We start from the raw sequence: 14,164 nt of genomic DNA on the forward strand, positions 1-14,164 counted from the left end.
AACGTTAACCCTATCAGTTATAAGAAACTTGCCAACGGGGTCTAGCCAAGTGGAAAAGGACATTGTCTTGCATACTAGAGATCTCGGTTCGAACCCCATGACATCATAGTTGTATGTGTATGTGAGAAATTCTCATTCCTCTTATTTAGACTATTGCTTGTACTAAAATAAAAAATAAAAAAAAAAAAAAAAAAAAAAAAAAAAGTTCTTATAACTTACTTATGTACTTGTGTTGTCACGGGAAAATATATGTGCTCAAAAGAACCCAAAACGTGGAACAGCTAGCACAATTCTAAAACGCTCCTACCTCTGCAGCTAGTTGCAGAGTTTAATGTAACCTTCACTCATTTCATTCACCTTTTCCTCGTTACACACATAAATTAATACCACCCAAACCTTACGCTCCTCATACCTCTCTCCCCAACTATATATAAATTCCCCTCCATTAATAAAGTTCCAATCTATCAATCTCTCTCTCTTTTTTTCTCAAGCTCTCTAAAGATGGCTCAATTGCGTGATCTGAAAGATGAGCTTGACATTGTGATCCCAACAATCAGGAACCTTGATTTCTTGGAGATGTGGAGGCCTTTCTTTCAGCCCTACCACCTCATCATTGTCCAAGATGGTGACCCCTCCAACACCATTGGGGTCCCTGAGGGCTTTGACTACGAGCTCTACAACCGCAACGATGTGAACAGGATCCTAGGTCCCAAGGCCAGCTGCATATCTTTCAAAGACTCTGCATGCCGCTGCTTCGGTTTCTTGGTCTCCAAGAAGAAGTACATCTTCACCATCGACGACGATTGCTTTGTAAGCCTTTCCTGCTTTATGTTTCACTTCGCACTTCAACAAATAATGTGTCGGCATACATGTAACTAACATACGTTACGTGATTCGAGTAAGTGCTCAATGTTCATGTATTGCATTAACCCGGGTTTTTTTTGTTGAGAAAAATTAAAGGTGGCCAAGGAGCCTAGTGGGAAAGAGATAAATGCTTTGGAACAACACATCAGGAACCTATTGACACCATCAACTCCATTGTTCTTCAACACACTCTATGACCCTTTTGCAAACGGGTCGGACTTTGTTCGCGGGTACCCATTTAGCTTAAGAGAAGGCCTGCCCACTGCTATTTCTCATGGGCTTTGGCTCAATATCCCTGACTATGATGCCCCAACTCAGCTAGTCAAGCCTCGTGAGCGCAACACCAGGTTACAAATTTACAATAATAACCCATGATCTTCGATATATCTATGCCTTGAAAAACTTCCATTCTTTTTTTTATTTTTCATTTTTGGGGTGCTTAAAATAATTTCGGATTGAGATTTTTTAGCTCATGTAGGTATGTGAATGCTGTGATGACAATCCCCAAAGGAGCCCTTTTCCCAATGTGTGGGATGAACTTAGCTTTTGACAGGGAGCTGATAGGCCCAGCCATGTATTTTGGGCTCATGGGTGATGGCCAACCCATTGGCAGATACGATGATATGTGGGCTGGCTGGTGTGCCAAGGTAATTTTCCATATTACTTTGTGAGATATTTAGTCATATACTCATTCTCAGCACTAAAACTATAAATAAATCCTAGACCATTTAATTTCTATAAACAAACCCAAAAAATGACAGCTAGCCCTATTGAATTTAATTTTGATTATTAAATTACTTTGATGCCCTATTGAGTGTTTTGAGTTTTTTTATGAGGTTTTGGAGTTGGGTTTGTTATAAGAAATCAATGACAGTTTTGTAATTTAAAATAAGTTAAAAGCCATTTTGTTATGTTGTCAATGAGCTTTGAGTGTGTTTCTAAAGTCCATTTTATATATGATGTTTTTATAATTTGGGCTCCTATATTGAGTATAACAGTGAATCTCCCTTATTTTATTCCCTATATTTTTACGATAATGCTAGAATACCAAACTTCCGTACCAAATATTTGAGTTTCAAATGATGTGTCACTTTAGAAGTCAATATTTTATGCATTTTAATAAACAAGCTAGGTATTAGGATTCAATGGACAAGGATGCTAGGTTATGAAATTGGGGAAGCTTAAAAATGACACATATTTGGACGGATTATATTAGTTAATGATTTAAATCTACATGAGATGAGATGAGACCTCGGATAGTGACATTTTTTTTGGTTTTTTCAGGTGATATGTGACCATTTGTTGCTAGGGGTGAAGACAGGGCTGCCATACATATGGCACAGCAAGGCAAGCAACCCATTTGTAAATTTGAAGAAAGAGTACAAGGGCATATACTGGCAGGAAGACATCATTCCATTTTTCCAATCAATCGCGCTCCGAGAAGAGTGCACAAGTGTCCAAGATTGCTACATTGAGCTTGCCAACAAGGTCAAGGAAAGGCTTGGCCTTGTTGATCCTTACTTTGAGAAGCTTGGGGATGCCATGGTTACTTGGATTGAAGCCTGGAATGAGCTCAACCCACCACCACCAGCACAAACTGCAACTCTGGCTGATCCAAATGTTGCCATGAAAAACTAAGGCCATGAGCCCTCCTCTAAATTTAAAGCCAATTTGGCCCTTGCATATGTAATATGTTATAATTTTCTCTTCCATCTATTCTCTTAAGAATTTATTGACTTTTAGCTTTCTGTATTATTAATTGAATTTAAATTCTATCTACGATACAAGGTCGCTATACATAAGATGACTCTAGGTTGAGGGTGAGTGAGGTGTTTGATGAACAGAAACAGAATATTCATTTTCCTTGGTCACTTTGACAAAGAGTAAAAGATAATTATTTCATGTGACGGTAACGTCCTCAATTTCGTATACGTGCCGACACGAGTTTTCTTTACAGGTAGGATCTTCTCATTTGGAGCAGCCGCTGTCAATTTTTTCTTCGTAGCTAGTGAAATTGGACGTTTGGCCACTACAGCCGCCCACATTTTTCTACATGTTTCACATTTTCACAAGATTCATAAGCCGCCTTCATTGGTCCCTCGCGATAAATACGTGTGGTACACTTCTTAGTCATAATTCACATCCCTCATATTAGAGATGGAGCACAACCAAATACTTTTCCTGGCTTTACCAAAATCATCTGATTCAGCTTCTCCTAATCTTCCATCAAACCAATCAAATATTTCTCAAGTGTTTCCTCGTTTTCACTTTGACAGCGCAGGTCTAATGAAGAATGAAGCAAAAATTTATCAGCATTGTGGAACCTCTTATGGTTCAGTGGACAAGATGAAATCCGACAAGAAAGAAGGTGGCAAAGAGACCAAGAAGCACAAATATGCATTTCAAACAAGGAGCCAGGTTGATATACTTGATGATGGGTACCGATGGCGAAAATACGGGCAAAAAACAGTTAAAAACAGTAAATTTCCTAGGTTAGTTCTGCTGGCTCTCATCAAATAGTTTTCTTGTGAATTTGTGTTATTGATCTTTGATCTAATTTGTGTATGTTTGAACATCTTATCACAATAATCACATAGACTAAACCACCATTATATCTATCTTTATATGCATGCCTTTGATAGAAAGCAAAAGGGTTCACTTATCAACTACTTAAACCCTGGAAAAAGAACACCAACCACCCATTTGATAGAAGATCTTCATTGACTAGTAAACAATAGATATAGAAAAGCTCTTTGATCTGTCACCTGGAAGTTAGCATGATTCTCCTTTGATCTGTCTATATTGAACTTTGTCAAATTTCTGGCTCGTTTGTCGAATCTATCACCTATAGCTACCTTTTACAGTTCTGATTTTATTTTGCAATGAATCTTCTGTGAAACACACAATGAACCAAGAGAGAAAACCCCAATAAAGACCAAGAAGTTTTGGATTCTTGTGATGAAGTTTTGATATATTGGTTCTCAGTTCAAGTGCTAAGAATGGGGATCAAAATGGAAGTTTTCTATTTCAAAATCAAACACTGTTAGAAAACTGCCAGCAATTAATTATTAGATTTGCAAAGTTTATACCTAAGATAGTCTTCTGAAAAAATGCACTAAAACACTTGATTGCTCATATCTGCTCTGTAACTTCGTATTCGTCTAGTTCCATGCTTCGCCTAATGCTTGAAATTTCCTTCTGTTTCTGCAATGCCTTCGTCATCTTGCTCGTTCTAGTAAATTGGTTTTTTGACCATTTGATGCAGAAGCTACTATAGGTGCACGCATCAAGGGTGCGTTGTCAAAAAGCAAGTCCAACGCCTTTCGAAAGATGAAGAGATTGTTGTGACGACATATGAAGGAATCCATTCACATCCCACTGATGAAACTTCCGCAGAAAACTTTGACCAGATACTGAGACATTTACAAACATATAATGCCTAATAAAGCAGGCAATATTGCCACCATGTCACATAGGGTTGGAGGGTCTTCATAGGCAAATGGTTTTTGATGCTATGCTGTGCAAATTTGCTTGATATGCAAAATACAAGTCATGCTATCAGGCAACGATCTGCTAATCAAAATGGGAAGACAAATCTTATACGCTTGTCTTACATGCATCCTCTTTTGGATAGTTTCTAGAAAATTTTCTTTCCTCCTTGCTTTCATGTTTCTACATATGCTTTTTATTACTATTATAAGATAAATCTGCTGAGTCACTGCTTTGGAAAACTACCATTTTCTGGATTGTGAATATGAGTAAGTATCTCTACACATACATAGATAGATAACACTCCAACCACCACTAAAGGGTTCTCTGTTCTTCAAAAAGATTATCAAAACTTCACTCATAAAATTGAGAAGGAAAAAAAGAAAAAGAAGATTGGTTCATCAAGCTCCACGGAGAAGAGGATGAAGCAAAAAAGCAATAACTAACCAAGATGAATGAGGCATATCATGTTGGGACTAGAACCACCTCATCTACTTTTGGATATCCAGCAAAACCTCTGATAAAGAAAATTGCAGATACAAGTAAAGCAATGGCAAGCCAAGGCATGATCACAGCAGTGCACCTTCTTCCATTACCACCTTCATATTTGTTATCAACCCTTTTCTCTTCCACACTCACCAATTTCATTCTTGCCTCTATCTCCACCTCTCTCTCCACATCCTCATCAGACAAAGAAGAAGATGAAGATGAAGAAGTTTTATAACAACCCTGAAAGCAAACTGCAATCTCTTTGCTCTTACCAGAGCCATAATCATCATCACCATCAGAATCATCAAAAGATACTGCTCTCACCTCTCTCTCTTGCGCCAACCCATTCCCACCACACCATATCCCTTCTGTTCCTCCAAAACCCATCTCTGTTTCACATTCCTCTGCCTCAAAAAGCCTCCTTCCCTTCAACTTACCACTCTCAATGGCTGCCCTTCTCTCTCTCCTAATCTCCTCCACCAAATCATTGGTCCTCACTGGCCATTCTCCTTGGGAAGGTGACAGTCCATGTTGAAGTGAAGACATGAGGTGCCTTGGAGAAGTGTCAAGGAGCTGATCAAGATTTTTCACCATGGTGAAACTTGATGAGTTGGTTGAATGCCTCCTCTTGGCTCTTGGGTTAGACTGTTTGTATGAATCCCAGTCTTGCTGCAAGATCATGAACTGCTTCTGCAGTTTGGTCACACTTTCTCTTTCTTCTTCTACTTGGTGAGTTTTCATGGTAGGGCGCTCTTTTCCCTTTTGGATTTTCATGGTAGGGTCCCTGTGAAATTGTGGTTTGCTTGTTTTTTGAATCTTTTTTATTGAATTTGAATGAAGGGTAATCTGTATCAGATAATTTGGTGGGTTAATTTTGATTTTCGAAGACAGTCAAAATGACTTGCACTTGGATAAGAAAGAACTACCCACGTTCTCATCATCATTTCTGTGGATTTTCATCCTTGGTGTAATTGGGATGAAGTAGGAGACTGTCCTATGATTCTGTGTATTAGGAAGAATTAATCCGGGCCATTGAATCACTAATCAGATTATAGTAGCAAATTAGATAAGTATAACCTTTGTTAAGCTACCCTACTGGTTTCTTTTTCTGTTCTTAGGATCCGATTTCTTTCTATTTTCTGTTTCTTTTTCTCTTTTTTGCTTTTACTTACTTTACTGATTAATCTAAAAAAGAGAGAATCCTTTTTACTGGAGAATTATAATGCTTTTTCCTTACCATTTTTAAAACATTTTCTTTATTTCCTCCAATTTGGGGAAATTCATCACAATCTCACACTAAGAACATAAAAACTACAACTAAAATTCGTCCACGATCGTCGTCATTTTTTTCTTATGATAATCATGATCCTTAAAAAATCATGTCCCAGAGAGAACTGATAATTACTATTATGCTCATTGAATTTAGGGCCGCAGTGCAGAGTCTATGCAGCTATAGTGATATTGTACTTTTCATCCCCTTTCCTCCTTGGACTTTATCAGACAAAATTGATTGCTCCCCCACCACCACCCATGACCTGATGACCACAAACAATACTTTTCCCAAAGAAAGGTATAAGGCTACGCTCCCGTTGGGTGTGGACCAACCAATATGATGTCATATTTCGATTTAAACAAATGAATAAAAAGTTCAAGTTTTAGCCATGGTTTTGATTGAACTTGTCTAAACACATGACCATCCACTGGATGTTACAATTTATGATTCATTTAACAATACTGCAAAAGCTCAAGAAGCACAAAAGGAGAGGTAGAATTTTTTGAAGCTACACTACTAGCAAAGATTAGTATCCATGAAAAGGGGTCAACTCTCTTAACAATCTATCACCAACAACCTGAAATCCCTATACGGCAGTTAGGACATCTCCTACTTTCCTAGCCCTTCGATCTATTTAAGTTTCCCTCTGCAATACTGCTCAGCTTCAAGTCTTCCCTGATACGTCCTCTATTATGCCCTTTCCATCCATAGCATTGAAGAAGAAGAAATTCTTGAGAGGGTCTCCTTTGCCTGATATTGCCTTAATGACCTCCTGAGAAGTTTAATACCAACACGTCAAGAAAATGTCAATATGTGGTAACTAGCATTTTCACTATAATTTTATTTTGACAAATAAACATTTCTTTATATACAATAAAGAAAATGGATAGGTAGCGCACCTGTCCGAGAATCCCCCCAATGATGGGACAAACTGGAGGAAATTCTCTTGTATCAGTCACCAGTCTTTCGAGGAGGACATTTGGGATATGAGATTCGTTCAATGACTGCAATTTTGTTACAATAGCAAGCTTAGGAAGATGCAGAACACAAAAACAGTAACAAGTTTCAAGTACACAAACAATAACAAGTTTTAAGTAGCATACCTGTGCCTCACAGAGCTCCTTTTTCAACTTCACAACAGCAGGAAGATCTGCAATTGATAATTCTCCAGGTTTACGTTGCTCAGCTTCTTCAAACCTTTCTATTACTGCAAGAAAGTGGGGATAATCCTGATCAATTTATTTTAACAATAAATGGATGGTAACCAATTCATACAAGATTTATAGAGTTTAAGGTTATAAATAGATGGTAACAATCAATTCATTCAAGGTGTAGTAGAATTGCAGCACGACTATTAGACTAGAAAGAAAGCATCAATATGCATTCTGGTGGTATGAAAATGATATGTACACCCCCTTTAGTAAAAGCATTAGCCTTCTCTTCGAGTTCCAATTTAATCCTCTTCTTCTTTACTAGTTTGGTAATTATAATTCTTTTTTTTGTAATGGCAATAGTTCATCACTTCTCACATAGCAAAGTATAGCTTTGACACATTCCTGGGAAGTACTCTCGTATCTCCTTTAGTAACGGCATTAGCTTTCTCATCTTCTTCTTTAATCTATTGCTAAATTTATTTTTAACTACTTCTTTCAAAACAAATTAAAATAACAATGAAAATAATTTACCACACCTCGCATAGCAAAGTATAGTTTTGAGAATTTCCTGGGAAGTGCTTTCCAAGGTACTGAAATTGATTCCTGTAATGTAAGATGCAAAACACACTTCATCATTAGTAAGTTAAACGTAAATGTGATCCATTACAACACAATTTATATATATATATAAAATTATAACTATATGAGAAAAAAAAAATAGCAAAAAATAAATTCCACATGAGACCTCAGTGCAAGAGAAAAGACAGATGGTAGCCCTAAATGCTTGTTGTATGAAGAATGGTTTACCATATGAAAATATAATCTTGTGGTCTTAATTTGATCAAGGTGGTCTTATATTTAATTGTCACCCAGAAAAAGGCATAAACAAGCATCAGCAATTGGAAAAAGGTCTTGGGAGGGTTAGCATGAGAATGATCTGAAACCTAATACATCGTAAGGAAGAACAATGACAGACCAAGTCGTACCTCAAAACTTAGATAATGTAGTTCGCATTCGATTGCTTCCTCCCGTTTTTGCTGTCAAGAAAAACAAGAAAATCATTCATGCTATTGTCATTACAGCATTTTTGCTGAAGATGCTTAAAGGCTATACTTCTCAATGTACATGCAATCTAAAATTTCATAACCAGTCTAGTGTATGTGCAAACCAATAGCACTTCACTGAAAACCTTCTTACAGTTCTAGCAATGACGGTCATTAGTGCATCATCCATAAAATGAACAAAGAAACTGGTCAACTGAAAACAATGATATTAGAAAGAGTGCGAAATCAAATAAGATCTTCACCTTCGAGTATTTGTGGTGTTGCAGATCAACAAATATTTCACCACAAGAGTCTCTACAGTCAACTGTATAAAATGCCACACGCTTCGATAACTTTCGGCATTTTTCATTTATCAATTTCTGCAAAATAATGAGAAAGGAAATGGAACTCATAAAAAATGGATGTTTTAAAAGGTTAAAATTAAACATCAATGAGGAAGGGTATGCACGGTACTTTAGTTGTGAAGGAGCAACAACTGACAACGACGACATCAAACTTACTGTAGAACTCTGCTCCGAAGCTTGACAAATCACCTGTGAGATCAAAATGAGGTATATTCTTAGTTTCTTTCCCTTCTCACTTAACTTAGACCAGAAATTAGAAAGCATTGTTTAACTAGCCTGTCTTTAGTGCCATAAAATATTATAACCATGAACACCAGATTTGATATAGAAACTATGCAACTCAAAAATGATGTTAAGCTTAATAGTAAAAATGGTGAACCAATAATATTGGAAATTAGTAGCACTAGAGGCCAGACCTTTTTCTACAGAAACACGAACCATCGGATTGAAATCTTTCAGAGAATCGCGACAAAGTTCAGTTAGAGTTTTCCCGGCACACACATTTTCATCAGAAGGTATCAGAAAGTTGGCAGAAAGCGCTTCTTCGGTCACAGCCCGATCATCAACCAGTGTCAAACTACCAACTCCAGCTAGTACAATATTCTTGCAAAACTACCCAAAGAAAAAGTGCAACAAGCGTGAACATAAATGCACCTTAAGATTCTAACACATGCTATCACCACCAATAAAAAAGAAAATAGATAAAGGTGTTGAATTTCGTTGAATTACCTCAGCAATAGTTCCAGTAATTCCACAGACTAGTATATGAGCTTTGCTCAGTCTAAAGCAAATAAAAAACAAATTGTTTAGCTCAAAACTAAAAACAAAACAAAACAACAAAATTAATTCATGAAATATATATTTTATAAAAATGCTCACTTTATATCTTGTGTATTTAACTTTATCGTCACATATGTGTACGTACCTTCTCTGGGCACCAGCGCCCCAAACCCTTATTTGGCGATCGTAAAGAGCAGTCTCCTGCTCAGTCAACTCCTCGCCGTCCATTCCTAACCGCAACCTGAAACCTTCGAAAATTAAAAAATTCACATTTCCAACTCGAAGAGTTTGAGTGTACTGAAAAACCCTAAAAAACAGTTACTTACACAATTGGTAGGGAAGGTGGAGCAAGAAAAACCCTAGATGAGCTGAGAATTTGAATTACTGAGAAAACAGACGGACAGAGACACAGGGGCTCAGCAATAAAATCTCCGGAATTGAATTTCAGGATTTTTTACTTTCGAGGCAATATTCGGAGTTTTTTCTTTTTATTTAGACCCAACCTGGATGGGGCCTTAAAATTCAGTCACAGATTGGGCCTCATTTCATACTCTGTCTCCAATTGGGATGTATATGTTTCCCAAATATTTGGGTTATCCATAAAAAATAGGACTGAAATGCAAAAAGGTCTGTCAAACTGGACCCGCCTAATTGTGGGAAACTAACTGTCCATGTCCAATTTGCACACAGTGTTTGCAGAGGCCCAAATAACTGACTCTTTTAACCAGAACGGTGTATGGTCACATCCATTTTATTGCGCCTTTTCTTTTCTCATAATTGGTCAGCATCATCAACTTGGTAAGAAAAATACTTGAGCGTGCACGACTGTTGTTTGTACACTCATGCTCTGATAAGTTTTCATTTTAAATTTATCGAACTATCAAATATAATCTTATGACGGATCCTTTTGGGTGCTTATGCAACCTGACAATGGCTCGAAGGGGCGTTGACGTTCCTTGTGGTGTTCGGAGATTGCTGAGTGGCAGTGCCCTTCATCTTGGCGCTTTCGAACTCTTTGTTTTGTTTGATGTGAGATCTTGTTTGCATCCGATATTGTGATGTTTTAAAATTTTGTTAAATTTTAATTGATTTTTAGTGTGTCGGGTGTGAGTTTTGTATATTCCAATCATTACGCATATTTTATAATATAAATGAACTCGTAACATGATATATTCCAGCAATCTAATCTTTGGTGATAGGTGAATAGGTGAGGAGTTGGATCGTATCGAATGCGTAGAAAAATCAAACTGAAACTGCTGTCCACGTAATGAATAAAAGTACTCACATTCACATGCTTCCCCCATAATGCACAACAGTGCTTTTTAGTCCCACTCACGCCTGCAGCAAATTTTTCAGATGAATCAATAATTTCACCATTGTTGGTTAAAATTATTAAATTTTTGGGTCACTGAATTTACACATGCAAAATAATTAATGACTTGCTTTGAGTTACTGAATTATTGGACAATAATTGTTGGGTTCTTGGCATATAGTTATTCTAGAGCAACTCATCATCTGAGTAAATTATAATTATAGATACCTAATTTGATTCTGACTCTGAAGCAACTGATCATCCAAAACTATAATAAATCCACAATAATGCAACATTACACACAATGGAGTGTTATTTATGGGTGGTGCACATTGCTCTAGTCATGGGATCAAAGTTCGACTAGTCTTTTTTTTAAAAGCAACTAAAAGCGACGCTGACACGATATATTTGCATAATACAACGAGAAAAATTGCCATTACTATCACCATTACCGCAAACTTAGTTTGGAATTGCCCTCTTAAGTGAAGTCATTGTCAAAGTAAGGTAGCAATGACAATGGACGTATTGAACAATCATCCATCATTATAATTGCAGAAGAGTATGACGCGTAGGTCTTTGAAAGGTATGAACAACAAATAAACGATTGCAATCAACATTACATTAGCAACATACGAAAAATAATAATAATAATAATAATAATAAAAAGAATAAGAGTTTTTTTTTTCTTTGGGTAACCATAGAAAATGGGATTATCTTCAATCAAATACTAATCTACAAGTCAATATAATTAAATTAGGATAAAATCCAAGTACAAATTAGAATATTTCCGAGTCAAAATATTAGCATAAATGAGTCAATCGTGTTCATGTGGAGATGGATGTACTTTGAGACGTAGGGAGGCTGACGACAAAATCAATATGAGAATTGATGGTGCGATGGTGCCGACAAGTGAAAACTACACATTAGGGTGTTGGGTTTTTTTAAAATTATTTATTTATTTATTTAAATTTTATCAAAATTGGATTTCAGGGGATGGAGGAAGAGGTGGACAGGACAACACGTGGCAAATAATTAAACACCTTTTCTTCCACTGTGGGAAAACCTTTCCCCCTACTGACAGAGTTTGGTCCCACTGACATTCGCAATTACAGCTGCCACACTGACTTTTGGGTTGTTGCAGATTTAAAGGACTTGTCTAATGTCTCTCGTTTCTGTAGCATGACTATTTTACCCTTCAATTATTACTCATATTACTACTCTTATTCATGAATAAGGAACGCCACGGATATGGAAAATAAACGAATCGATATATGAATGTATGTATGCATTGCTAAGTCTACGTTATATGTTACAGGTAGCATACATGCGATCCAATAATTGAGATTAAAAGTTATTAATATATATAAGTGTTCAAAATATATGTTAGACTAAAATTTTCAAAATTAGTCATGTCTAATTATTTTCAAATAAACCATTAATTGAAATTACAAGTTGTCTATTAGTAAGTTGTATATATTAAATTATATAATATAGGAAAGAGGTCCACCAAAAAAAAAAGAGGGCGCGGGGGGCCCTAGCCTAACCAATACGTAACATAAAATCCTTAATAAAGTTCTAATTTCCCAATCCTACGTATACGTCAGCCATTCCTTTTAATTATAAAAAAAAAAACCTTGTCTTTTCATAAACTAATACATCCCTTTCAAATTTATTTGATTTTTTCCCCTTCATATAAGTGATATTGGGGGAGGGAAAAATCAAACTTAGGACCTCTGATGTATGAATAAACGCTCGTAACAATGAAACATTCTTAATTAATGTATAAATGTTGGTTTGTGGGTGGATAAAATTTTGCAGTGATAAATTATGCGAACAAGTCTAAACCACTAATTTTTATGCGGAAAAAAAGGTTAAAAAGCAAAGTCTCTTAGACACGCATGTCTAAAGAAGTCAAAAAGTGTCAATATTGTATTTTATATACAAGCGTAAACTACTTGTTTATCTTTTTTTTCAAGGTTTTATAAAAGTAATTTTTGTCAAATAGTGTAACTATTGTATTTTGAACAAACACCATTTCTTGGCTTGAGCCCTCAAATCTTCAAGAATAATAGTCATTAGCGCATCTCTTCAAACCTACCTTCAACGTGTTTTCCCTCAAATCCTTCTAAAAAAAAATACTTGATAATCGGTATGCCTACATATAATCGGTAACATGTAAATAACAACTTCTTTTTCTTTTTGAGAAAAAAGAAATACATAATTTAGATTAATAGAAATGCAGAAATAGGAGTTTGAAGGTGCTTGGTGACAGCGCCAACCTTCCCCTTCCTTTTTCTTCCTTGTATGGGCCTTCAACAAATCATTACATGCACGGCTCACGCGCTCTGCTCCCAAATACTCCCAAGACCAACAAAATTCCAGCTAAGTTTTATGGTTATCACATGGATCATGGACCACAACTACCAAGTCCACAAAATAATCCCATATGAAAGCAGACCCTAATCCAAATTTACCAACATTTACTTTTACTAATTAGTAGAGGTATTCCAATGGTATTTGTGTGTGTGCATTTTTCTCCCTCCCGTTTTCTAACTTTGATAGCAATAAAAACTCAATCTATGTAAAATAAATCACTTTTAATGGTTTTCTAGTTGAAAACCACACGAGGAGGATCACGATTCACACAAAGATTGTGGAATACCCAAGCCTCAAAAACTCAAAATCAAAGTGATATTATGAGCACACCACGAATATTATGTCACTAGCAAAGGGGAGAGAAAACCCAATTCATAAAATTGGTAGAGACTTAATTTCCAACTAAGAAAGCAACAAAATTCAATTATTTGTGTGAGACATGATATCATTGATATGGCACATGCAAATGGAACAAAATTGTGAATAATATTTTGACATTGGCTTATGGCTAATGGAGAGAGAGAGAGAGAGAGAGAGAGAGAGAGAGAGAGAGAGAGGTAAAGTAGTAATCTAGTCAATCAAATTGACCTTGGCCACTTGAAAAACATAATGCAGGTTTTGCTCCTAGATGGTATCTTCAACTTCTCTCTTCGCCTTCTAACATGGAACCCCCTTCCTTTATTGCCCCTTCCTTTATAGTTAAGAAGGCAAGCAATTATTAATCCAAGCAATTAGGGGCCCCATTGATTAACAAGCCTAGAGACAGACAGCCCAGCAAAAGGTCTGTACTAATAATTCTCAAATTTCAATTCAATTGAAAGCAAGCTTGGAATTTTACAGTTTTGGGCTCCAAGATGAAGAGGAAGGCTCACTCTCTCTATGAGGAGAGTGGGAGAGTGGGGTTACAAAACAAAGGGTTTGAAGTAAAAGGAACCCAAATGAAGGACATGCCATGAAATGCGAAACACAATGCCACATGGTTTGTCCTGAGCATCCATCCTTGTACTTATTTTTCTTGG

The 14,164-nt window shown here is 36.5% G+C and overlaps 4 protein-coding genes across 5 annotated transcripts; 2 read left to right on the forward strand and 2 right to left on the reverse strand.

The window, feature by feature from the left end:
- Positions 1-167: 167 nt before the first annotated feature.
- On the forward strand, positions 168-2,676 carry LOC103338093 (UDP-arabinopyranose mutase 1-like). The gene is made up of 4 exons (XM_008241279.2): positions 168-810; positions 961-1,211; positions 1,343-1,511; positions 2,149-2,676. The coding sequence occupies exons 1-4, from the start codon at positions 502-504 to the stop codon at positions 2,500-2,502; spliced, it is 1,083 nt and encodes a 360-aa protein (XP_008239501.2). The 5' UTR covers positions 168-501; the 3' UTR covers positions 2,503-2,676.
- Positions 2,677-3,021: 345 nt separating this feature from the next.
- On the forward strand, positions 3,022-4,524 carry LOC103338090 (putative WRKY transcription factor 43). Its single transcript, XM_008241277.2, has 2 exons — positions 3,022-3,356; positions 4,130-4,524. The coding sequence occupies exons 1-2, from the start codon at positions 3,022-3,024 to the stop codon at positions 4,305-4,307; spliced, it is 513 nt and encodes a 170-aa protein (XP_008239499.2). The 3' UTR covers positions 4,308-4,524.
- A 103-nt stretch (positions 4,525-4,627) lies between these two features.
- LOC103338092 (uncharacterized) lies at positions 4,628-5,848 on the reverse strand. Its single transcript, XM_008241278.2, has one exon. The coding sequence runs from the start codon at positions 5,614-5,616 to the stop codon at positions 4,819-4,821; it is 798 nt and encodes a 265-aa protein (XP_008239500.2). The 5' UTR covers positions 5,617-5,848; the 3' UTR covers positions 4,628-4,818.
- A 590-nt stretch (positions 5,849-6,438) lies between these two features.
- Positions 6,439-9,942, reverse strand: SAE1A (SUMO-activating enzyme 1A). Of its 2 annotated transcripts, none has more exons than XM_008241275.3 (11): positions 9,784-9,942; positions 9,603-9,698; positions 9,407-9,458; positions 9,094-9,289; positions 8,787-8,866; positions 8,576-8,692; positions 8,256-8,306; positions 7,806-7,872; positions 7,219-7,322; positions 7,015-7,119; positions 6,439-6,887 (listed from the first exon to the last, which is right to left on the reverse strand). In XM_008241275.3, the coding sequence occupies exons 2-11, from the start codon at positions 9,683-9,685 to the stop codon at positions 6,780-6,782; spliced, it is 963 nt and encodes a 320-aa protein (XP_008239497.1). In that variant the 5' UTR covers positions 9,686-9,698; positions 9,784-9,942; the 3' UTR covers positions 6,439-6,779. The 2 variants fall into 2 exon arrangements, with proteins under 2 accessions (XP_008239497.1, XP_008239498.1); XM_008241276.3 differs by having other exon boundaries at positions 9,603-9,705; positions 9,784-9,930.
- Between the last annotated feature and the right edge of the window lie 4,222 nt (positions 9,943-14,164).

Source organism: Prunus mume, linkage group LG7 (assembly GCF_029339155.1).
Source record: "Prunus mume cultivar Tortuosa linkage group LG7, ASM2933915v1, whole genome shotgun sequence".
Lineage (NCBI taxonomy): Eukaryota > Viridiplantae > Streptophyta > Magnoliopsida > Rosales > Rosaceae > Prunus > Prunus mume.

Bases quoted from the DNA above. Each gene is read 5' to 3' on its own strand.
- LOC103338090 (XM_008241277.2), top strand. From the start codon at position 3,022: ATGGAGCACAACCAAATACTTTTCCTGGCTTTACCAAAATCATCTGAT. The intron at 3,357-4,129 runs GTTAGTTCTGCT...CATTTGATGCAG, and splicing joins AAAAACAGTAAATTTCCTAG to AAGCTACTATAGGTGCACGC.
- SAE1A (XM_008241275.3), bottom strand. From the start codon at position 9,685: ATGGACGGCGAGGAGTTGACTGAGCAGGAGACTGCTCTTTACGATCGC. The intron at 8,307-8,575 runs GTGAAGATCTTA...TTTTCTTGACAG, and splicing joins AACACCACAAATACTCGAAG to CAAAAACGGGAGGAAGCAAT. The intron at 7,873-8,255 runs GTACGACTTGGT...CTTACATTACAG, and splicing joins TACATTATCTAAGTTTTGAG to GAATCAATTTCAGTACCTTG.
- LOC103338092 (XM_008241278.2), bottom strand. From the start codon at position 5,616: ATGAAAATCCAAAAGGGAAAAGAGCGCCCTACCATGAAAACTCACCAA.
- LOC103338093 (XM_008241279.2), top strand. From the start codon at position 502: ATGGCTCAATTGCGTGATCTGAAAGATGAGCTTGACATTGTGATCCCA. The intron at 811-960 runs GTAAGCCTTTCC...GAAAAATTAAAG, and splicing joins CCATCGACGACGATTGCTTT to GTGGCCAAGGAGCCTAGTGG. The intron at 1,212-1,342 runs GTTACAAATTTA...TAGCTCATGTAG, and splicing joins CCTCGTGAGCGCAACACCAG to GTATGTGAATGCTGTGATGA.